Source organism: Protomyctophum parallelum, assembly GCF_964188405.1.
Source record: "Protomyctophum parallelum genome assembly, chromosome: 8".
Taxonomy (NCBI): Eukaryota; Metazoa; Chordata; class Actinopteri; order Myctophiformes; family Myctophidae; genus Protomyctophum; species Protomyctophum parallelum.
This window is the reverse complement of record NC_139703.1, coordinates 29,526,915-29,553,259: the sequence shown is the minus strand read 5'-3', so window position 1 is coordinate 29,553,259 and position 26,345 is coordinate 29,526,915. Positions and strand designations below refer to the sequence as shown.

The following is a 26,345-nucleotide window of genomic DNA, read 5'->3' as shown; positions in this document are numbered from 1 at the left end:
GTGTACAGTCCATTACAATAGTCGAGACGGGATGAAACAAAAGCATGAATAATTTTTTCCAGATCTTGAGAAGTGAGGATGGGTTTGATTTTTGATATATTCCTTAAGTGATAAAAACATGATTGGGTGACCTTCTTTACGTGGGACTCGAAGTTCATGTGTCTGTCGAAAAAGACACCCAGATTTTTGGCAGTGTCAGTCATGTTGGAGGCCAGTGGGCCCAAGACAAGCCGGATTGCGTTTCTGACGTTTTCGGGGCCAATAACGAGGATCTCTGTTTTATTAGCATTCAGCTGAAGAAAATTAAGTGCCATCCAGTTATTTATTGCAGCTAAGCAATCACGCAGGATATTGAGTTTGTTTATGTCATTTTGCTTAAAGGAAAAATAAAGTTGTGTATCATCGGCGTAACAATGATAAGATACACCTTCAAAATTATTTATAAGCGCACCAAGTGGTAGCATATAAAGGGAGAACAGGATTGGACCTAAGATGGAGCCCTGGGGGACCCCACAGGTCAGAGGAGCTGAGGAGGAGACATAGCTGTCGACAGCGACAGACACACTTCTATCTGATAGATAGGACGAGAACCATTCCAAGGCCAAACCACTTAGACCTACCCACTGTTTGAGCCTGTCAAGAAGGATGGAGTGGTCAATTGTATCAAAAGCAGCACTTAAATCAAGTAAGAGCAGCACCGAGCACTCACCGGCATCGGCTTTCATAAGAATATCACTAGAAACTTTAAGAAGAGCGGTTTCCGTACTGTGTTTCTGACGGAAACCAGACTGAAACTTATCAAAAATATTATTGTTATTAAGAAACTGTAAAAGTTGTTTACAGACGACTTTTTCCAGAACTTTAGAGATAAACGGGAGTTTGGAGATGGGTCTGTAATTGCTATGGGTTAGTGGATCAAGGCTTGTTTTTTTCAGGAGAGGTTGAATGATTGCATGTTTGAAAGAATTGGGCACACAACCAGAGGATATAGAACGGTTAATGATAGTCAAGATGTAAGGGCTTAAGCTGTTAAAAACGGCTTTTAAAAGTGGAGTGGGAATAGTGTCACCAGGACTAGTAGAGGGATGCATTTGTGTGACAATTGGGATAAGGTCTTCTAATGAAATTGTATTTAATTGACACAGTGAGGGAACTAGAGGAGGAACTGGAGGAAGATGGTTAGTTAAAGCGATAGGTGATGTTATGTTAGAGCGTATATTGTTAACTTTGTCAAGAAAAAATGATAAAAAATAATTCACAGTCACTGTTAGAGTAGACAGGACCAGGGTGTTGATAACTGAGAAAAGAATTTTTGGTTTATTTTTATTTATATCGATCAGATTGGAGAAATGTGTAGTTCTAGCAGCTTCTACTTTTTGGTTAAAGGAAGAGAGGAGTACCTTCATTTGGTTGAAGTGGGATGGTAGGTTAGATCTTTTCCATCTGCGTTCCACCCTCCTACACTCTCTTTTCAGGCTGCGGATATCCTCGTTCATCCAGGGGGATGAATTAACACCACTAGCACTTATCCTTTTAGTTTTGAGGGGGGCCACTACATCTAGAGAAGATAAACAGAGATTATTAAAATGGGAAACAAAGTCATTGATGTCAGTGGGAACAGTTGTATCTCTAGCAATGTTTGAGAAAGCAGAGGAGAACTTTTCGGCAGAGGAATTATTAAGGTGGCGGCCGCGGATTGACCGTTTGGTGGGTTTGGGGTCAACATTAAATTCTATATTAAAGGTGATGTATTTATGATCTGAGAGAAAGAACTCACCCACGCAAAGAGAGTTAAGGTTTAGACCTAGAGTAAACACCAGATCCAGCGTATGACCTTGATTGTGCGTAGGTCCGGATACGTGCTGAATCAGATTTAGTGATTGTGTAATGCTAATAAATTCAACAGCAGAGTTATCGGAGGGATTATCAATGTGCAAATTAAAATCTCCAGTCAGGACCAAATTATCAGCTGTCATAACAATAGAAGATAAAAATTCAGAAAATTCAGTCAAAAACTCATTTTTGGAACCTGCAGGAGGGCGGTAGCACAGTAATATAAGTAGAGGTTTAGCAGCTCCAATCCTAAGTAAAAGTGCTTCGAAAGTGTTAAATTGTTCAATGTCCACAGAGCGGCAGGTGAACTGTTTGGAAAAAACCGCAGCAAGACCACCTCCACGGCTGGACATCCTAGGGGCATTGACAATGCCACAGGCAGCGGGACGTAGTTTGTTCACTGTAACGTTGTCATTCTTTTTCAACCAGGTTTCAGTTAAGAACATAAAATCAAGGTGTTGTGATTTAAAAAAGTCCCTTATGACAAATGGCTTGTTACATGCTGACCTAACATTAATTAAAGCCATTTTAAAAGAAATAGATTTGATGGGAGGGGCTGTGGGAAGGCAGAAAATGTGACTGAGGTTAGATGGGGTGACTGTACGGGGTATGAGATTGAGTACAGGTTGTCTGGGCGTAATAAGAACGGGAATAGACAGAGGGCCGGGGGTGTATATAGAGGCAGCATGACCCAAAGGGAGATGCTTGTAGTTAGTGGAGTGCAAAGTTGCTATAGTGGGATCATGCTGGGGTGTATATCACTTACAGCTAAAAGCAATGAAATTAATGTAGTGAGTGATTAATAGTTTCGTGCCTTGAGGACTAGGGTGTAAGCCATCTTGCTTGTACAGGTGCTTACGTGTCCAGAAAGTATCAAAATTGCTGACGAAGCCTATGTCATTTTTGCTACAGAAGGCTTTTTGCCATTCATGAAGGCTCAAGAGCCTACTGAAGTGTTCAGGACTCTTTGAGGGGGCTGGGATGGGGCCGGAAAAAACACAGGTTTTCCCTAGGCTCTGTACTGTAATAGAAAGTGATTCGAGGTCCTCCATGAGTTTGACAGAATGTCTATTCAAAACATCATTCGAGCCAATGTGGAAAAATAATATGTGTGCTGTGGGGTGGTGGTCTAGAAGGACAGGGACCAATTCAATGAGATCATTGACTTTGCCACCGGGAAGGCAGTACGTAATGGCACCCGGGATCACAACAGATCTGATTAACGAATCACCAAAAATTATAATTTCTGGGGATCTATCGTTCGTGCATCCACCTTTGTCAATGGCGAGTTTAGACCAGAGGGGACAGTTCTTAGCATTGGCCACCGGGGCAGTGGTAGTGGTCTCAGTCACTGTGACTGTCAATTCAGCATCTGCTATAATGTCATCCATAATGTGATGGGATTGGTGACGTCACGGATCACCACAGCTGCGTCCTGCAAGTTGCTGGGGAAACCCCCATTAACGGTGCCGACCGTAATAGCAGACGAGTGTGGGATTCCCTTGGTGACGTCATGATAGCCCGCAGCTGTGTCCAGGAGCAGTGGGGGTAGGGGAGGGGTAGAGAGCAGGGGGCTAGTGAGTAGATGATCGATAGCAGAAGGGGAGGGGGTCCTTCGACGAGAGCGTTTATTATGGGAATTAACTGGGGTAGAAGGGCAGGAGCGTTTGTTGGACTTGGAGCGAGGCCGTTGCTGATGGTCGGTTGGCGAGCGGGGGAGTCGGACCACTGGCTTCGCGCTATAGGGCTCCAACGTAGCAGGAGTTAGCACCCCGTTAGCCACAGCTAGCTCGGAGCTCGCTGTAAACACAGGGGTAGCTTGAGACCTAGCCAGTGGGGAAAAGAAGTTGGCCAGCGGAATGGGACAGTTGGAACGGTCGGGAGAGAACCAGGGGAGAGAGCGCTTTCTCCCATTTTGGACCACCGACACCCAGGAGGGAGAAGGACCCGGCATGGGACTCGAACAGCGGGGTCCGCTTGGATCCAGTCTGTCCAGCCTGGACTGGACCAGAGACTTCCTTCGGAGAACATCACCCAGGAGGGACTCAATTGTTTGGAGTTCGGACCTTAGGATGGCCATTTCGGAGTGGTCTGGGGTGAGTGGAGACATCTATGGAGAGAAAGATATAGTTGCCAGTACACAGTAAAGGGAATGGAAGTTGTTGTTGTTGTTGTTAGCGCAGGACTAGGATGTTAGCCAACAGCTAGAAGCGGCTACTTACACACCCGGACTCCGATAGGAGTCCAGTGCGTTGATCAGATGCTAGAGATGTTATAGATGGAACAGATAGGTTGAGATCCAGCGGTACTTACACACACGGGTCCCGATAGGGACCCACTGCGTTGAAAAGGTCCAGCAGGAGTTTGTTTGTTGATGTACCGGCGTCGCAGGATAGCAGGCGATCGCGGTCGCTGTTGGTGCTGGTCTTCGACCACAGTGAAGTATGGCCATCAAACAAAACAAATCTAAAATAGCTCTGATTAAAATCAAGTATATCAATACGATAAAAATAGGCTAAAATGTCACATTTGACGGAGCTGTCAAAAACGCAGCGGCACAGCAGCGACACAGCGTTGACGCATGAGCAGAGAGTGACGTACACAATGTCCCGTGTGATGCTTATTATGTTGAATTTACTGAAGCGAAACTGTTGTTGTTACTTGTGTTTGTATTTTATGTTTTCTGTTTTCTGTGTTTGTAAAAAAAAAAAAAATCTAAATAAAGTACTGATCATAAACTAAAGCGAAACTAATTAACTGAAATAGATAAGTAGAATTAAAAGTAGAACCGTGAAACAACAGAAACTGGATTAGCTGGGAACGGCAATATAGCTCTGCAAAGCTTTAATTAAAGAAAGAAGGATAAGATAAACCTTTATTGATCCCTGGAGGGAAATGCAGCTGTCATAGCGGCAACAGCAGTGAGCATGAAGCATAGTAGAGGTATAGGTCAAAGTGAGAGTCAAGAACAAAACCAAGATGCATAAGAATAAAGATAAAATCAAATATTGAGCTTAGATAGCCCTATCTGCACTTGGTCTCTGAAAGACTGAACTTCCCTAAGCTGCATGTACCTTGACTTTATGCACTCGCTGTACAACAAAGTATATTATACCACAGGTTGTTTCGAGGAAGCAATCTGATTGGTTGAAACGGCCTTCTAGCCGTGGATCAAACCGAATTGCTGTCAAGCAAATTCAGCTGCTCTGTTCTCCCAGAGTGCTAGCAAACTCGGTGGCTAGGCTAGCTAATTTCTTGGGACATTTGTGGTTGTAGTGACTACATCTGTCATTAAAAAAATATATTTTTTCAGCAATTTTCTTAGTTTTAAGCGTAACTGTTGTGTAATTGCAATATTACACTGGAGGATGTGTTTTAACGTGATTATTGCCACGACAGTGGTGATGTGGTAAGGAACGAGACGAAGTCGAGTTCCGCAAGCATCACTGAAGTGAAACCACACCCTTTCTGCTTAATTGTATATAAAGTATACCAGAAGTAGCGGAGTGAAAGTCATCAGGTTGCCAAAAACAAATACTTCAAAAAGTACAGTACTCAAGTAATTGTATTTAAGTTACTGTCTACCACTGCAAATAGCATAGCAAACAGTATCTACTGTACAAGAAAATGGAAATGTTTGAAAATGTTTTGAGAACTTTCACCTATACTTTCATCATGAATTCATGATGAGTCTGTAAGCCTGAGTGAATGTCAGGCACTGCTTAATCTCCTGTTCTCCAGAATGTTGCATTTCGTTGCTGTCGGGGTGAAACCTTGTATGTCCAAAACTGTTACTTTTCAGGATTCAAAAAAAAAAAAGGGCTATTTTTTGCAATTTTCGTATGATGAAGTAGGGCATTCATTAATTTAGCAAATCATGTAAAAAGTAACAATATGGAGATAAGAGGTTTCTGCCTGATAGTGACGATGTATGTCATTGATGTGGCTAGTGTAGCTGTTGTGTGGGTTTAGAACGCACAATGAATTCCACTTGCCTTTTACTTGTAACTGGTATTGCTGACAATAAAGTTGAACCTTAGTGGTGAGATTTTGTTAAATTTGGAATTGAATCCCAAGAGAGTTTTTCCTCAGTTTTTCGCATTTTTGATGATTACTTTTGAAAGACACATCTATGCGACATCTAATATGAGTCGACATTTCTGCCAGAACTGTATTTGTCTTTGTATAAAAATTGGTTCAGAGACACCAACCGATGTTGGCATTCAAAAACATAAATCCATGGCTTATGCTGTGACATTTACAGTGCGATTCTATTTTACCGTGGTGACCAGGAAAAGGTCATGGCCAAAATAGCAATCTGATTCCAGCGATGTTGATCGTCAACATGTCACCAAAGAAATCAGATGAAGTCATTCAACAGTGATGGCAGTCTATTCTGATGGATGGACCGATAGATGGGTGATTGGTTGATTGATGTGTTTATTGATTGATTGATTGAATGATTGATTGATTGAGATTATAGAACTGTCTTGATCCCTTCGGGGATTTTCAAGTGTCAGCATTTTTTAAATATAATAATAAACAGTTTTGGACATAAGAGTTTTCCACCTGACAGCAGCGATGAGCAACAAACACTATGGTGCAAGGCATAGTGGATTGCTAAGAAACTAAGCTTTTATATTTCAAGACCCATCCTGGTTGGTTTTAATGCATATCATGATAGCATACTTAGTTATGAAAATACTTTTATATAAGTAAAGAGGCCTTGCCGAGCCATCTGTAGCGTGAGGCAGCTAGCTTGATGTACAAGTACGCGCCCTGTAGGGTCTGGCGAGTGGCGAGTAGCGGTGTGAATTGTTTATCGCAAGTCATAAAAAGCAGCCCAGACACTAACAGAGCCCTGCAGGAACAGATAAATCTCACACCGGCCCACACATTTCTCTAAAAGGCCTCCTCGTCTCTGCACTTGAGATAAACAACAACATAAAGATCTAAGGTCCACAGAGATGGAACAGCCGTGATCGCGTCAGAGCTTTCTGTGAAGTCTGTTCATCTGCTTTCCAAACATTTCAGTTAGTGTCATGCCAGGAAGTGGTTTGGAGTTGGATGTAAACACCATAGACCATCACAATGAAAGTTGTCAAAATACTCTTGACACTTTTAAACCACTTAAGCGCTATTTTCATACTTGTTGCGTGGTGAAAGTAGCCGCTCACGATGCGACACGTGAGCTTGCAGATCTTAAGGAACTGCTCAAGCCACAAACCTCCACTCAAAACAATGAACTCCTTTTAGTTGCAGATCTGCAACCGCGTTTTGAGCTAATTTGCATCCACAGCTTTGGACATAATGGGGTTTCCCCCCGACAGAGACTAAATGTAAAGTGCACAATAACTAACATTTATTGTTATTATTATTATGACAGTTTTTTTTTACATTTTTAAATTTAGGAATGAAAGATACTGTACGCCCGTACACGGAGTATATGCTCGGTACAAGAGTGTTACGCTTATTCAGAAGGCAACGTTTCGGTCCCTACGGACAGGCAGGTTTTTTTCTACTTCTTTTTTCAAATTTACAATGTGAAACAATATTGCAGCAGCATTACCCTGTCGCCGGTAAAGAATCTTCACCCTTTCTGATTGATCGCTGGTCTTCCGCTTTCATTATTTGTTTGATGTCACAGCGATCGCATAACAAACATGTGGGCGTTTGTTTTGCAGTCTTTGGCAGCTCATGTCTCTTGATAAAATGTAATTCAGTGAAAGGGTTTGAAAAGGGGGCAGGACAGGAAGTCACCCAATAGTCTATTGAGCCAGATAGCCCTGAAGTGTGCACTACACACAGCTCTTGTGTCATACACTATGATGCACAGGGATGTGATCTATCTATCTATTGTTTTCTTCACGACTTAATTTGCACTGGAACACAGCACCCCCCCCCCCCACTATTTTCAAAAGGAGAGATGAGATTTATTGCGTTCCCCGATTCCATCTCTCTTTCTCTCTATCTCTCTCTCTCTCTCTTTCTCGCTCTCTCTCTCTCTCTCTCTCTCTCTCTCTTTCTCTCTCTCTCTCTCTCTCTCTCTCTCTGTTTCCCAGATGTAAATAGGATGCTTCAATTTGTATTTTGTCGCTGTTAAACCTCGTATCTCCACATTTCGGCTTCGTATGTATGTTTTTCTTTTTTTTCACACAAATGTAAGTAAAACACAAGGATAATAAAACAGGAACGTCTTTGGACTTACATGGTTTCCACCCTACAGTAACAATTTGATCCAGAGTATGGGGTACAGTGCATCTGCTTTCACAATTCATACGCAAGCAGATTGACCTCATAAAGCATTCAAGCACTTTCCCTCTCTACTCCATCCGTTGGAAATATTACAATAGTATTTTCAGGCCATCTATTTTCAGACCACGCTGCTACAGCGTTGTTCTCACTCGCCGGAGTTTGGACAGTAAAAAAAAGCTGTTGCGGAAGAACTACTCAGACTTTTTTTACTGAAGTAAACTATTGAGGGCCGAACCTCTAGTAGAAATAGTTGTAGTGGCGTGTACTTGCCTCTGACTTGTTGACTATATTTACACAGCGGCCATTTTGTTCTCACGTCATATTTGCGGGTGGGGAAGAAATGCCATCCGGTGTGTCATTATTTCATTAACTTAATAGCAAAATGGCCGCTGTGTAAATATGGTGAATAGGCTTGTGTTCAGGGGAGGGAAGCCGGGCAGGGAGCGTGATATTTTTCACTGCAAGTGCTCCTACAGGTTGGGATGGCAGTTATGGCCCCTGTCAGCCGGGAGTGTTGGGCGAGAAGAGTAGGACGCAGGCTCTACGACTACGTCCTCCCGTTGGAGGCTCCTCACTGGCAACAGCAGTGACTACACAGAAATGTGTGTGGAGGAATGAATTAGCATAACGACTAAATTGAGAACAAAACGGGGGTAAACAGTACTTGAAGGTCTAGTGACATTTAAAAAAAAAATTGTAACTTTGAACATTCAGATTTTCTGTGGTCTGTGGTTTTCTGAATAATTAGGCTCAAACAAGTGCTTTGATTTGCCTGTGGACTGTGATGTAACAGTCCACAAATCCCATATACTGGTATGACATAACAATTTGCCAGCAGATGTCACTGTTGAGAGATTTTGCCTGTTTTCATTGCAGCTCAAAAGGCTTCAGAACACACAGAGAAAAGAAAATCCACTGAATGGTTCAAAGTTCAGGTTGTTTGGGTGTAATTGAGGTCATAAAACCTAAAAGAAAAGCCTAAATATAATAATTATAAATGAAAATGAATGTCATGAAACCTTTAAATATACTTGAGTAACTTTCCACCACTGTTTAAATGCTATGGCGATAGTGGCTGAATTAGTCTGGGCTGTGGACCAGAATCCTACATGATCCATCCATGCTTTAAGCTAGCTTCGCCTCAGCTCTGACACTCTGCAGTGTCAACGTGTCTGCCCGGTGACATTCAGTTACTGTACAGTAGGTTAAAAAGATTGTATGACTAAAACAAAAAAAAACGAATTCGGCCAACAGCTTAACCCATTTAGGCCTGACGTTTAAAAATGTCTTCTAAATCCTGACAGTTTTCTGAAATACCTCATGCTTCTATGTCAGTGGTGCTCAATATTTCATGTCAAGGACCCTCGGAATTATGTGTATTTGGCCCGCCGACGCCAATTTGAAAATATGTTGTTCCAGGGACCTCCCAGAAGCAAAGATTTGAGTTGAAATGTTTGAATATATATTCGAAGATTTGCGCCACATTTTCACGATTTTTCAAAAATAGCAGACCTACAAGCTCGTAGCGAGGCACCGAGCTTGTAGATCTGCTATTTTTCAATAGCCAAAGAATAACGTAATGCTTAAAACACAAAGGGTTTCATTCCAGCTATGTTAGTAATTCTCAACGTTTTTCATTTCAATGACCACCAGAGCGGTTTTGAAGGAGTCATGGGATTCGCATGTCTTAATGACTGTTGGTAGGGTGTTCCACAGTTTGGTGGCATAGGAGCGAAAATAATTTAGTCCCTTGTTTGTGCCGAATCTGGGTTGTACATGGTTCGTTGCACTCCCTCTGGTGTTGTGGGTGTGGACTTCGTTAACATTAAGAAGTATCTCGCCTCACAGCTAGAAGGTCCTGGTTTCGATTCCCGTTCGGGACGCTGTGGGTGCTGGCGGCGTGTTTCCTCCTCCACGTCATCAGTGCCCAAACCCGAAGGCGGGGTTGGCGAAAGTGTGGAGTTTGCATGTTCTCCCCGTGTCCCCTAGGGTAGGTAGGTACCCTCACAAAAAACATGCAGTAATCCTGGTCACTAAACTGCCTCCCCCTGGCCAGCCGGGGCGCCTGATGGAGGGGAAAGGAACTGGTTGGAATAACGTGTTCCTTCCACGCGCTACGTCCAACCAGGGAAACTCCCCCCTGTCAGGTGTAAAGGAGCAACTTGGACACTCAGGCATGAAGGAAGCATGAGTTCAAGTCCGTTGCTCTCCCCTTGTCCCCCATATATGGGGACTAGGTTGGTGGAGGGTGTGTAGAGCCCAGGATCACATTAGATGATTGACACAGGGGTGAAAAATGGGTTACAAAATCGTGGGATAAAAAAAAACAAAAAAACATTAAGAAGTATCTAGACAAGGTACATGGGTATCTTGGTGTTGTATCGAATCTTGTGGAACAGTGCCATGTAACATATTTCACAGGTTCTGGATTTGTTTCCATACGCTATGGCTTGGTTTCAGTTATGGTTTTCAGAATCTAATTTGGGCCGTGCTCAGGAGGCAGTACTAACCCCTGAGTTCTGCAAACCCAGGCAAATGAAGATTTATAGAACCCCAGAACTCAAAACATTTTTAGAACAGACAAAATAGACAGTCTACAAGCTTACAACACATTGCGTTTTGACCAGGGGTCATACTCATCGCCATGTTCATTTGTGGTGGACATTTTTGCCAACATTACATTTTTTACAAAATGAGCAGACAATAATATTACCAAAAACACGTAGAGATAGCCCTTGAATGACCATAACAGGTCTGTAACTCTGATAGTATACAATTACAAAGGGTCCATTGGGTTCCATTTGCACACTCTCAGAATATGGGGGTCCTTGCAAATAACATTTTTGAGAACCACCACTAGTACTACTAGTGGACTCATAATGTGCCATAGTGTCATATTAAATCAGTGTCATACATATTCTGAAGAAAGCCTGGAGACTTGACATTCAGTAATTGGGTCTGGGATAAAAAATAATAACATTTCAATTGTTTATAAAACAGAAAATCAAAAAATGTGCCACGGACAAGACCTACTGTTTGCCATGGACACATTTGTCCATGTACTACAGACACATTGATGACCCCTGGTTGACATGCGTTAACTTGTGACCTTGTGGAGATGCATTTAACAACATACAAGTATTATTTAACACTCAGGTCGGTGGCACGGTATAGTTCTGCCAACGAGCACCATGATCATCAGACCATATAGTTATTCTAGCTGCTACAAGGACTTTCGTCAACTAAAACTAAAAAAAAAAAGGCGACTAAAATCCACATAGACCAAAACATTTCAGATGACAAAAAGAATATGACTCAAATTAAACGGAATTTTATTCAAAAGACAACTGAATCAAAATGTGCTGTCAAAATCAACATGGTACCAAAACAATAGCTGTATCATGCTGTAGTATCAAGCCTAAATCCTCCCTCACTGCCTGTCCATCCTGTACTGGGTGACTGGGCCTTCTGCAGTGGTTGCTCCTACACTATGGAATGCCCTACCCTTGGCTTTAAAAAATGCTGAGTCAGTCGACGGCTGTAAGAGCATGTTAAAAACACATTTATTTTGTAAACATTTTCCCATTTAGTGTTCACCTGACGCACTTTTACAGGACTATGTTTTGTTAAGTTTTATTTTTTAGTTTAATCCTTGCTATACGGTATTATTTTATTATTACACTAAGTTAAGTAAGTAAGTAAGTCCATAAGTGGCTTATTGTCGGTATCAGCCAGGGTGTGGGAGTCTTTCCCTGTTTCAATGCGCTAGACCCCTCTGGGAGATGGAATGCTGAGGTGGAGCACAACACCTACCATCAGCTCCCAGTACCGTACGACTTCATGGGTTCGATCGACCTTGTAGGTCGAAAGGCGGGTGCCCTACGGACTGAGCTACCCGGACACAAATTATGAATGTATTATTACACCATCGTGCTATTTTCCCTGTTTTCAACTTGTTTTGATTGTTTATACTGTGTCCATTGTACACAGCACCTTGTAACATTGTTTTTCGAAAGGTGCTTATAAATAAATATAAATGTACTTAATTCCTTACTTACTAACAGTTATTACTAAATAGTTTTTATTGATTTACAAGACAAGACATACCAACATACATATATACACCACTAGACTACACATAAGCATACAATACATTAAGAAAAATAAGTAAATAAAAAAGACTGAAATACAGGACCAAAACAGACACACAATAAAATAAGGTAAAATAAAAATATAAAGGTCTTACTCTTACTTACTAACTGTGCTGTGTGTGTTGCAGCTCCACATCGCGGCGGCTAACGGCTATGTGCAGGCTTCTGAGCTGCTGCTGGAGGGGGGAGCGCGCATGGACCTGAGGGACTCTGAGGGCTGGCAGGCCCTGCACGCCGCAGCCTGCTGGGGCCAGGTACACTGGAGCATGTGCTTCTCAAACCTTTTTCATGTGAAGGAAGGACCCCCAGAGTCGACACTTTAATATCAGCCCGCGGACGCCCATTTGAAAAGATGTGCCAGGGAAGAGAAGATTTGTACTGCTCTATCCGTGTTTCTCGACCATTTTAATTTCAAGGACTTCAATTCTACTACACCTGTATAGTAATACAAGCGCACGCACGCACGCACGCACGCACGCACGCACGCACGCACGCACGCACGCACGCACGCACGCACGCACACACACACACACACACACACACACACACACACATTTGAAATGTTTATTTATGTCCACATAATGAGAAGTACAGGAATACCTTGTTACTGTACAAAGGACATAAACACTGCCAGTGCAGTTTGACAGTGGGAGAGCAGCCAGTTACAACGTGCATGGACGGCAAAGCATCGTTACATACAGTACAGCTGACATGTCGGACACAGGGCAGCAGACATAAATCAGGGATAAAGGAAACAACGCCTCCTCCAAATTGAGCGGCTTCCTATAATGGCTGAAACTGAGCAATACCTCGCTAACTGCTTGGCTCTCCTTTTGGAAAGGCCGGCCATTTGTAAGCCCCTCACAACCAACTTATGCACATGCCCTAGGCTGCCAAAGATAAAAACTAAAAGTTTACATCTGTAGCCTAGCTGTGAGATGGTCTGCACTAGCTCCTGATACTTCAGCACTTTGGTTAGAAAGGCTTCTTCCAGGCTATAGTCAAAGGTACAGCCGACCTCGAGAATGAACACCTCTCTATGGTTTTCATTTACAACAATGACATCAGGGGTGTTAGCTGAAATGTTAGAGAACACAGAATCATCATTACACAGGTTAAACATCCTCGGCTTCACAGTAGAATGCTTATAAAGCATGATGGAGGACCTGAAAATGGAAGAGATGTCTTTCGATATCAAATCCACTATTCTGTCATGCCTACATATGTAAAGGCCCCTGTAAACATGGCAACCATTTAAGATGTGGGACATGGTTTCAGCTATTTGTTCATGGCCATGATGGATACAGTGAGGAGCATGATTGCCTGGAAACCAGATGGAGAGATTAAGTTTAGAAGGTAGAACCTGTAATCTCGCTTTCAAAGTAAAAATAACAATGCACTCATCAATGGCAACATTTTTTAACACAGAGTGAGAGACAGAATGGTCCGCAGCAGGAAGACATGCAGTCTTTCCTTGTAATCTCAACTCAGTCCAATGTTGTCGCTGTCTTTGTTGTTGCGCCCATAGGAGGCGACCTCGGGCATTAGTCAGTGGAAGTTGATGCTCCGTTCCACACACAGTCATAGTCGCTCTGACAGAGATACTGGGGTCAGATATAACATTCTCTGAGGCAGCCACCACCTCAGAGTTAGACCCTACCCACTCCAGGGTAACGTCAGCCCAGCAGCACATGTCATTTAGGTCTGGCCAGTCCGACCACACACCAAAGCCAGGAGAGCGACTGTCCATCTTTCCATTGGGTTTCCTCTTGAAGCCCAGGAAGCTAGAGTCCGAACCATTCGCCAGGGGGACCTTGCGTCTTTTTAGGTCCAAGAAAAGAGAAGAACGAGCAAGCCTTCTCACATACTGGTCATCACTGTTCAGCATATTCAACAGATGGGAGAGACGCGAAGCAATATAAACCCATTCAAAATTGGGGACCCCCAGACCACACTCACCTTTACTGTGGAATATAATGTCACGTGTTGTGTGTGTGTTTAGGCCAGTCCATTGTCTCACTAACTGTACAGTTTTGTCAGTCAAATCACGTAGTGACTTTCGTGGAACATGTACATTGGAGAATAAGTGTTGTACTTTGGCTAATGCCATTACTCTGACTGCCTCCAGCTTCATGATGAGTGGTAGGGGTGATGCATGGATTGAATCAAGTCTGCTGGAGTACTCAGAAATGACCTCCTCGACCTGATCTTTCCACTCACCTGCCACATTAAACTTGGTATGTGTATGTCTGGTGACGTGAATAGACTGTTAGGGGTTTATTGCCAATTGTGAATGCAGGTATTGTATCTGTATTGGAGTGATACCAGCGGTTTCCCCCGCTCCGCCTCTCATAGAGAACTGCACTCCGGTTCTGGAGAGCATGCTGTTTATTTCAGCCCCATGATAGGATGCAACCTGAACATCGTCAGCATACCCCCGTACAGGGTTAGGGGAAATGGTGTTGGCGGGGGCACACATACAGAGCCACTTCAACCACTGGTTTAGTGCTAGCACAAAATTAACAGCACTCCACGGGTAGCCAGTCTTAACACCTACTCGGAACCACAGTACACATTTTTGACAATATCAACATAAACCTTGGGTAGATGGATTTCCTCAAGAGCAGCTATCATCACATTATGTGCTAGGGTTCCAAATGCATCACGGAAGTCCAGAAATACTGCAAAGAATTCACTAGACCCATGCTTAAAATCATCAATACCTGTTTTGAGGCAAAACACATGATCATTCATGCCTTGCCGATCGATGTAAGCCTTTTGCTTGGGAGATAGTATGTTCTCATCCACAAGACACGGGAGAATTCGGCCAAGAATGCATTTCATAAACACCTTGTAGATGGTGGGTAAGAGGGAAATGTCTCTCCAGGTTGATGGATCGTCCGGGATATTGCCTTTTTTGGGGATCCTATAGATGAGAGCACCCTTCCATGATTCAGGGACACTCCTGTTCACCAAGCAGATATTAAAGATAGACGTTAAAATATCTGGCTGCGTAGCCCTGAGATGCTCGTATGAGACGCCGTCCATGCCGCACGCACTGTTATTGGGTAGCGTGCGTAATACAGTCTCCACCTCAGCCTGCGTAAAACGCGTAACGTCGGGGGGATTTACCGGCTCCGAGGATGGTATGTCCGAGCGCCAGGGCGGTGGTGGAAGTGGGTCAGTAATTGACGTTTGCCCACGACATTTATTCTGATAATGTAATTGCACATGCTCACAATTATCAGGACAAGGAGGAGGCTCGGGGAATTCGCTGTTGTTCAGAATGATTTTGAATGAGTGTTTGTGCTGCCATAGATATGACAGCTTGTCTCTGCTCACCTTCCTCCGCTGCTGTTGCCTCGTAGACGTCAGCGAAGGCTGCACTGTGTCCCGGAGAAAACGTAACTGCTCCTCGATCCAGCCAGTAGCCAGAGCCGGTGTCACGGCCTCCGGGAGCGGTGGTAGCTTTTTTAGCACCCGCGCTACGTACTTAAGGAGGGGGAGGCCTTAAGGGCTTTCCGCCGCGGCTCTCAGTTGTGAATACTCCGTTGTTGAAAAATATTCCGATCAGGAGTTTTATCAGACGGATCCAGCTCCCAGGGTCTGCTGATGAAGCGTAGTGTTGTTTCACTTGCTGCTCTCTCACCAAACTGCTCCTGAAGGCCCTCTCTGCTACCTGAAAGGCCAGCCACCGCTGCTCAGACAGGGGGTTCTCACACACACACACACACACACACACACACACACACACACACACACACACACACACACACACACACACAGAGAGAGAGAGATTGCACACAAACACCACCATGGGTGGTTGGGCATTCACACACATAAATCCTAGAAAAGCACTCCCATATGCTTGAGAATTCATGCACATTCACTCTCTGTCACATGCACTTTACGCATGCACGCACGCACGTACGTACACACGTATTCACGATGCAGGCAAGATACAGGTAAACAAAGCATACTGTACTTAAATTCGGAGAAAAACACAGAAACCAACCAGGTGCTCAGTGGAGATAAAAAGATGAAAACGTAGACTGATGGCGCTTCTAGGATCAATCAGTCACAATTACTTCCAATTAACAGACCCCAAATGTATAAATTGTGACTAATTGTGACTGATTGACTTTGTCTCACGTGATTTGATGCACTTGCAACATGTTGGCTTAGTTTGTATCCTTTACTAAGAACTGATTTGACGTTCTTTTGTGTGTGTGTGTGTGTGCTTAAGATCTATTCTCTTTTTGTTCATACGTCGATGTGTTTCCATTGCAGATGCATGTGGCAGAGCTGCTGGTCTCTCATGGAGCCAGTCTCAATGCCAAGACCTTCCTAGAGGAGACGCCCATTGGTAGGTTTCAATTCAATCTAATTCAATTCAATTTTATTAAAGTGTCAAATCACAACAAGTTGTCTCAGGACACTTTACATGTAGAGCACAGACCAAAGATCAAGTCAAAACCAAATAAAATGGAAAACGTAATGGAAAATGCAAAACTACGCATACTAACCCTGCTTCCAACCTGTTCTTTTAGACCTGTGTGAGGATGAGGAGTTCAGAGCCATCCTGCTGGACCTCAAACACAAGCATGACATCATCATGAAGTCACAACTCAAACACAAGACCTCGCTGTGCAGGCGAACGTCCAGCGCAGGCAGCCGTGGGTAGGTACTGCCATCTGGTGGTGGCTTCCTGTAACTACAAGTTGTAGTGTTTGAGTATAAAATGTTTTTGTGTGAAGCTGTCCGAAAGCAATGAAGCCACACCATTTTAAAGGTTCCAAGCAACAGTTGAGTTGAATAATTTAAAGCATTGGATTATGTAAGTCAGTAAATCAAGTTGAAATTCCGCTATTGAAGACCAATTTGCCAAATCACTCCTGACACTGTGCAACTGTTCATTGCAACATCTTGTGAGCTTCTAGATTGGCTATTTTCTGTGACGATTTGGTGTGAAAACAGTAGGGGACCAAGTATAGAATTAAAGCCTCACCATATACGGTACATAAACACAGGACCATTCCATGAATAATTATACCTTATTTCACCTTTGTTTACGTTTTATTCAGTCATTATCATTTTTATCATTTTTATCAAATCATGAACTTTGCCCATCAATTTATCTTTTCTCCAGTAACTATATTTGGATAAACTTTTCAAATCAATCTGTGTTTTAAAATGTAAACGCTTTAACAGTGTCATATAATCAATGGGCTAAACATGTAACATGGTATGGTCATTTAAAAGTAAAGGAGGCTTGGTTTGGCCAAGCATTTACCCTATGCAAACACTCTGGGCCTGTGTTCAGGGGAGGGTGACCTTTGACCTACGGACTGTGGGCAGAGCCTTTCAGCAGGGGTCACTGAACAGGAGGAATCTGGCTACTATACTTGGCTACTACATTATAAAAAACAATGCAGCGACGTTGTGTACAAATTGTATCATAGCTGTCGGACAGAAACAAAAATAAATAAATAAATGTGTGTGTGTGTGTGTGTGTGTGTGTGTGTGTGTGTGTGTGTGTGTGTGTGTGTGTGTGTGTGTGTGTGTGTGTGTGTGTGTGTGTGTCTATATATATATATATATATATATATTGAACACCCTTTACATCTGTGTGTGGGTTTTACAAATATTGAACCAATTACTTGGTTTTAAGAAGGCGCTTCTGACTAAACCTAACTCCATTGGATCCTTGAAATATCGGATAAACCACCTAACTCCAACTTGTTGACTTGGGTAGTTAGGTAGTTTGTATGGATGATGAATCTCCACATTAATGGTCAATTACCTCCTAACTCCACTTGAGCTGGATTTGGGTAAAGTGATGATAATATAAGGACACATTCAAGTATCTGACAATATAGAGTCACCATACTGACTTTGATGAAGCGGTGTTGTGTTGTTAATCTAAACATGTTTTATTGTTTTTGTATTTTTCATTTCCTGAAAAGTGAATATTTTGGACATATAGCTGGTTTCTGCGCAACAGCAGCAGAGTTTGATCCTCTGTTTTTCCTGTGCTAGCCCCTGCTGTGAGAACAGGTGTCCGTCTGTTTTGGGTTATTTGTGTCTAGTCTGTTTGGCCTATTCACAGCCCTGAGAGCCTGTGTCCTGCACTATACGACCATATGAGAAGAGCGGGTTACATATAGAAGCTACAGAATGAGTCCAATATGGCCCTATGGCTTGTACAGTACCAGAATAACAAGGGCCTGTCCACCAAACAGACCTAATCTTTCTATACTCCTCCTCCTCAATTGTATAAATATACGCTGTGTAAAATGTGTTTCGGGTGGTTTTGGAGACATTGTCCGCCTCGCGTGCTGTTCAGACGACTGTCGGAGCTCCTGTCAAATAGAAGAATGACTTTACCGGAATTATTGTGAGTCGACAGATTTAACATTTGTTACTTACTCACTTGTTGCGTGAACTAGGGATGGGTCATTTAACCATATGTATTGAAACCAAGATTTTGATCCAATTAAATTAGCTCAAGTTTATCGAATAATCGAGAAGTTGTTTTCCATTTCTCATTTATCAACGAATCCACACAGAAAAAAATCAAATAGATTTTATTTTAATAATCGACCGTATTATATACATCTTTGTACAATGGTGGCGTACAAAAATTGTGAAAATAGCAAATGTGTGTTGTGAGCTTGTGCAATATGAAAATATTTCCAGTTATTGGGGGATGCTGTGAGTTTCTTTTTTTAAAGAGGTAGTATATTGTGAAACTTACATGATCTACAATATTCATTCCTTTTTTTGTGTGGTTGTTGAGTCATATTAATTTAATTGAATTCACTTAAGGCCATCAATTAATTTCAATTTAGTATGCCTTATTTTTATTCAAATTCAGGTTCTACTTTGGATCAATTGATTGGGGATTGAGGTTCAAATGCATTTAATAGAGTTTAACCATAGAAATTGGTCAACACTGACATTTAAGCTAGACAGCGAAAGGACAGCCATGGGTGTAAAATTAAGAGCAATTAGTATTATGAAGGATTTGTCAGGGCTTGTGTAAGTTGTCTGAATGCAGGCCTCACTGTAACAAGTATGACTATTTAAAAAAAAACCTACTGATTTTGTAATTACTGGAAAATACTGATGGTTGCATTAACATATTTTGAATAAATTGTATATTTTGAGCATTTTATACAGTCTTTCCTGAATTTGCAAGGCTGTGTCTTAACAAAAGAAAGACCACCATCTTTTGCAAAAAACACATTTATGTTTAGGGCAGTGGTTCTTAAAGTGGGGTCCAGGGAACCTCAGGGTTCTTTGGCGAACCTGTGTATTTATGACGAGGAAACCCCGTGCCGCTGGAGTTCAACATTTTCAAGTTTTTCGTTGTTTGTGTTTTTATTTAAAACAAAAAGCAGAAGTCTATGAGATGGACACATCACTGGGGGTGAAATGAAACAATCCCGGGGCTCTTTGCTATTTAATGGCATATTTTTAATGTATTCATTTGCTCTTTTGGACTGCAAGTCCAAGCTACTATAATACATGCATGTCACATTCACATTAATGGTGCCGTTTACTAATGTGCCCTCCTTTATAATGTAATGCTGCTGTGGTATCCAAATTTCATAATATTCATAATAACCATAGGCTATGTCAAATGGTCAACTATGTTGGCTGGTAAGGAGACTGTCTGTCTGTCAGCTCATCACCTCAGAGGTTCAGTAAGGTGTGAGTGAATCAAAATATACTATTGTCCACTACACTGTAAAGGACAATAGTATCTTTTGATTCACTCAGATCAATCTTCCCTGTAGAGTCTACAGGGAAGATTGATCTGTATGTAAAGTTTCAGGCTTGTACAGTACCAGAATAACAAGGGCCTGTCCACCAAACAGACCTAATCTTTCTATACTCCTCCTCCTCAATTGTATAAATATACGCTGTGTAAAATGTGTTTTGGAGACATTGTCCGCCTCACGTGCTGTTCAGACGACTGTCAGAGCTCCTGTCAAATAAAAGAATGACTTTACCGGAATTATTGTGAGTCGAAATTATACGACAGATTTAACATTTGTTACTTACTCACTTGTTGCGTGAACTAGGGATGGGTCATTTAACCACATGTATTGAAACCAAGTTTATCGAATAATCGTGAAGCTGTTTTGTATTTCTCATTTATCAACAGAAAAATATCAAATAGATTTTATTTTAATAATCGACCATATTATATACATCTTTGTACAATGCTGGCGTACAAAAATAGTGAAAATAGCAAATGTGTGTTGTGAGCTTGTTTACCCGCTATTTTCACTATTTAATAATAGTCGTTCATTAATCGTAATCGAGGCACAGGTTTTGGCATTTGAACTCATAGCGTCCAGCCCCAGCGTGAACCATATGTGCTTGTTGATCCCCAGGAAAGTGGTGCGGCGAGCCAGCCTGTCGGACCGGCACAACCTGTGTCGCAAAGAGTACGAGACGGAGGCCATCGTATGGAGAGGAGGGAGGGAGGAGGAGGAGAGAGAGAAGGAGTCTGACCAGGAGAACAGCCATGTGGTCAATGTGAGTCTGATTATTAGAGATTCATTCATACCATTATTGATGCACACTTCAACAACAGGCATTGAAGGCATAGTCTGTAACTTTATGTTTACATAACTATATATATATATATATATATATATATATATATATATATATAAGTTGTCAGTCTCTGTTCCCTGGAGTGTGCACTGTGCAGTCCCTTCTTTGGAAGGTTTTTCTCTTTTTGATGTCTATACCTGCTAACTAGACTTGCACCTCCTACGGGTCTTTTTGGATGTGCAGGAGTCCCTTTTTTGTCTCATATATATATATATATATATATATATACTGTATATATATATATAATTTTGGTTTAATTCATACGTTTGTTATTCTGTTTTGATAGATTTATTATTGTGTATACAGTATGTTATAGATGTTGGACCCTGTTATTGATCCTGCGGGGATCGCCCAGAGGCAGCACAGCATTTACAGTGTTAAAGCTTATACAACATAACGTGTTGATGATGACATTCATTGGCTATAATTCATATTTATATTTATAGCTGAAGCACTGGATTAGCATTGACATTATAACGGTGTGGGTGTTGATCTACTGTAGCCCACTGGTTCTCAACATTGAGTCCAAGGACCAACAGGGGCCCAAATAGACCCTTACCCATGTCTGTACCTCTGAGAGAATACAAAAGGATTTGGTTCCATTTGTACGGCTGTGGCTCAGGAGGTAGAGCAGGTCGTCCCAATGATCCCTGGGTCGGCGGTTCGAATCCCGGCTCCTCCTGTCCACATGTCGAAGTGTCCTAGTGTCCTATTGGGCAAGACACTGAACCCTACATTGCCTCCAATGAGTTGGTCGGTGTAAGCTTGCCACCATTGGTGTGTGAAAGTAGGAAGTGAGGACGCTGGCGTCGACTGTTCGCCGCTTCACCTCCAAATCTATGAGTGAATGAACTTGGAAAAGCGCTATAAAAATGCAATTCATTATAAAAATGCAATTCATTGTACATTTGACACGGAGGATTTTACAGTGTACTGTAGATTCTGGTCCCAGAGACTAAATATTTGTTAAACTTGGTGTGTCTAGCCCACAACTGAAATCAGGCCTTCAAAATGCTTCAGCATCTCTAGACCTTATCCATGTCCTTCACGCCTGCAGGTCAAGCCAGTAGTGGCTGTAGCCGTGCCGGACAAACTGGCGCTGCCCACCATCCTGAAGGAACGGAACGGCCTCATCTCCACCGCCACCTCCACGCCGCCACAGCCGCCCCCCAACGGCAACGCTCCGCCCCCCAACGGCAACGCTCCGCCCCCCGACAGCAAGGCGGCGGCGGTCATCACCAGCCAGCCCACCAGCGACGAGCCCTGGCCCCGGGAGCGCGCTCAGACGCTGTCGGAGCTGAAGAAGCAGAGGTCCGCCGCCAAGCTGCTGAATCACCCGCTGCTCAACGGCCACCTCGGCAACGGGTCCGCGGACCCACTGTCCGCCGACGTGAAGGCCTCCCCGGAGGACCCGCGCATGCCTCTGGTCTCGTCCAATGGCAGCGCGGTTTTCTACACGCCGGCCAGCGGCGACCCGCCCATCCTCAGACTGAAGCAGCCCATGGAGGAGGAGCAGCCCAAGGGCCGCGACTGCTGCTGCGTGTCGTAGCGCCGCCGTCGGCTCATGTGACTCTTTAGTGGAACAGGAAGCGATCGCACAGGAGGCGAGGGCGGAGTTACTGAAGGAAGGAGGTCCCAGAATGCACTAGACGGGGAATGGGACCAGTCTGATGGGAGTTTTGTTCCTGTCCCAGTACGTGAACTGTGACCCCCAACCACCACCACACCCACACTCCCCACAACCCCCTAAACTCCTGGCCTGTAACGAATGGAGACCTGACCGGGTCCCATCACCACTGTGGCCGTTGCTTGTTCAAATCGAAAATTAAACAAGGGAAGGAAAGCCAGGATGGAGCCGCTTCCTGTCCTCAAAGCACCGTACGTCCTTTCCTAAACGTCATCCTGGACAAGGAGATATAGGGGGCCATTGCTGGTCCTTTGTGGTCACGTGTAAGAGGAGAGCATGGATGCTTGTTCCTGCACCTGTTGAACAGGACTCTGCCATCCGATGCCTGTTGAAACTGGAGGCCTTGCACTCCAAAATGCTGGCCTGTGTTTTAGTGCTGTGGAAAAGAAACAAAGGAACATGGTACAATCTTTACAAGAAAGAGAGAACAGAGGGAAGGAGAGGTGGAACAAGCAGTGTTTTCTTGTCCCACAGATCCAGTTCGCCTTATGCCTGATTTATACTGTGTAGTGCACCACAAATAGCTGATCTACAAGTTTGCGTTGTAGCTCGGCTATATTTGATGCGTGACACTGGTATACCACTATTAGCTATCAATCAGGTCTTATGCGATGAATGGACGTTGTGAGATGGTATATGCGCTACCCTGGTGCAAGGAATCAGAGAACAACTCTTTTACCGTATCAATCAATCACCACATTACTCCATGTTCTAACACCCTTTCTATTAGGACGGTCGCATTGATGTCAAACGACGTTCTACAGCCTTTACATGGTGTTAGGCCACGAACAGGCTATAAGAGGCCGTCATAGAAGGATCTGGGTGTGTGTTGTACTGTAGCCTATCAAAAATGTGGCAAAACGTAGCTAAAGAGATGAGTGAGTGATGTCTCTCCTGAAGTATTCTCTATGAAATGAAATGAAATGCTGCCTGTCTGAATAAAGGGAAGGAATGCCATAGAACAGTGTTAAAAGATATCCCACAAGTATTGTGCTCCCACAAGAGACTTAACTACTTTAACCCTGGCATCCCCATGTGGGGCAATAGGCGAAAATGTTCAAACATTTTCAATTTATTTTTTCAGTTTCATGTCCTGAAAATGGCAGATCTAGAAGCTCACAACACTTGTGCCGTAAGCTTGAAAGATTATCTATTTTGAGTTGAAAATAATAATAAATAAAAAATAGTTAATTTTTAAAGATTATTGGGCATTTACAAAAAAGAAAAAAATGGGGCTTAAGTGGTTTTATGTTGCAAAGAATACAATACTGCACTAGTGTTTTTAAACTGTAACTTTAACGTCCAACTGTCGACTATATCTCACCTCACCGTCTTCCGTGTTCATTCCCAAAACATACACACAGAGGTCACGCCAAATCCACTTTGTGCTTATTTACCCCATAATTATAATAGATAATTTAAGCAAGCATTGTTTGAGAATATTGTACAGCTTTAGTATTCCTTATTTATGAAAATAATGTTATGTGCAAAGAAGAAAAGTTATGATTGGTATAAAGTTGCGTGTATTTATTATCTGTGTGAGCTGTGGAGAGCGAATGCAATAACAGATGAGCTGATGTGACTTCCAGCAAAGCACCTTGTAGGACAGAAATTAAAAATGTTAACATTCATCTGTTGAAAGAGGTTTGGGGGGAAGGGGGGGGGGGATTGTGTACTTACTGTATCTAGATGTTGTTAAGAGACACACAAAAATAATCCATTGTATGTGGGTGGATGGCTCAGACATATATTGCAAAGACATTTAGCCATTTTTGTGGCCTTTTTCCTGTCCCTGTTTGAGTAGCAGAACTTGTTAGTGAATAATGTCTGAATTGCTATACCCTGCAGTATTACTGTAAAAGTGAGAATTCCACACATACATTTCTTAAGTTATACATGTGCTTGGGTGCATATCTTTAGTTCCGACGTCCTAACAGTCCGACACACTACCCCAAACCCTATCCTAACCGTAACCGCACGCGGAAGCCACAGGTGTCTTAACCGGCCACGTATGTTGGACTATTGGTACGTTGGACTAACGTATGACCCTCCATGCAGTACTGAGGCTTTATTTTTACTTCTGCACTGGGTGTTGCGCACAAATAGCCCACTTGTGGGCTTGTAGATCGTCTATTTTCGGTCTACAACACCCATAACTGGGTATAAATCGAGCATAACCCGAGCAAGAGCAGTCTGACGCTTCCCAGGATTAAACCATGTAGTCTACTGACTGATGATGCTACATGCTACTGTTGACCTCCATCATTTATACAACAGGTCAATAACATGCTAATGCCTGCAACATGCATGCAACAGAACAATAACATGCTAGTTGCTGCTACTATCTGGTACTAGCATGCTATATTGTCCTGCAGTTTGTATACAACAGGTCAATAGGTCTTGAAATGGGAAGTAGTTTAGCAAGCCATTTTAACAGTTCTTCTAATCTCTCTGCGAGTGCCAAAGAGTCTTCCATGATACAAAAAAGAACAAGTTTGAACATTCAGAACGTGTGGAGAAGGCTTTTTCTTTGTACATTCAGTAATGAGTTGTTGGTTCAGGTTAGTGGCCATTTCCCTAATGCCTGATGTATCCCTCTATGCCACTAACGCCTCATCCCCTTATTGTACAGTGTCAAATACATGTACAGATTACTGTAAATATGTTTGTATTGTTAGCCCTTTACCCATGAACTGCATTTCCATGTTTTTGTTGTTAATATTGTGGCATTGTACTGTGGTCATTCATTTAGGAATAATATGGAATATGGAAATAGCCATTATGCTAACCAATATGAAAAGATTTCCAGTTATTGGGGGATGCTGTGAGTATAAATCTCCTTCAGTAGTGCTATTGTATAGAAACTGTCAGGAAAGTTAAGTACTCCATTAGGCCTATGTCACTGTTACAACTACAATCCCCCCCCCCCCCCCCCCCCCCCCACTGTTACAAATTACAAATCCAAGCTTTGCTGTTGATTCAGAATCATTGTGGGGGATTGTTTTTTCTTTCTTTTTTTAAAGAGGTAGTATATTGTGAAACTTACATGATCTACAATATTCATTCCTTTTTTGTGTGGTTGAGTCATATTAATTGAATTGAATTAACTTAAGGCCATCAATTAATTTCAATTTAGTATGCCTTATTTTTATTCAAATTCAGGTTCTACTTTGGATCAATTCATTGGGGATTGACGTTCAATCCTCATTCTCATTTCATAGAGTTTAACCATAGAAATTGGTCAAAACTGACATTTAAGCTAGACAGCGAAAGGACAGCCATGGGTGTAAAATGAAGAGCAATTAGTATTATGAAGGATTTGTCAGGGCTTGTGTAAGTTATGTCTGAATGCAGGCCTCACTGTAACAAGTATGACTATTTAAAAAAAAAGAACTACTGATTTTGTAATTACTGGAAAATACTGATGGTTGCATTAACATATTTTGAATAAATTGTATATTTTGAGCATTTTATATAGTCTTTCCTGAATTTGCAAGGCTGTGTCTTAACAAAAGAAGGACCACCATCTTTTGCAAAAAACATGTGTTTAGGGCAGTGGTTCTTAAAGTGGGGTCCAGGGACCCTCAGGGTTCTTTGGCGAACCTGTGGATTTATGACAAGGAAACCCTGTGCCGCTGGAGTTTAACATTGAGCGCCCGTTTGCACTTTGCATTTTGGATACCAAATTTCGGTGTCCAATTACTCTGGTTCACACGGGCAGATGCAAAAAGATTTTTTTCAGTAGTTAAACTGCACATAATTAACCTTGCCAGACAGGTGACCCAGTC

At 42.6% G+C, this 26,345-nt stretch overlaps 1 protein-coding gene across 1 annotated transcript in view; it reads left to right on the top strand.

The window, feature by feature from the left end:
• ppp1r16b (protein phosphatase 1, regulatory subunit 16B) overlaps window positions 1-26,005 on the top strand; it is a 141,561-nt gene extending 115,556 nt beyond the window's left edge. The window contains exons 7-11 of the mRNA XM_083771426.1: window positions 12,368-12,493; window positions 16,530-16,605; window positions 16,790-16,919; window positions 20,645-20,789; window positions 21,928-26,005. Coding sequence (XP_083627552.1) covers window positions 12,368-12,493; window positions 16,530-16,605; window positions 16,790-16,919; window positions 20,645-20,789; window positions 21,928-22,419 — 969 coding nt within the window. The 3' untranslated portion in view covers window positions 22,420-26,005. The remainder of the gene's footprint in view (window positions 1-12,367; window positions 12,494-16,529; window positions 16,606-16,789; window positions 16,920-20,644; window positions 20,790-21,927) is intronic.
• The last annotated feature ends 340 nt before the right edge of the window (window positions 26,006-26,345 follow it).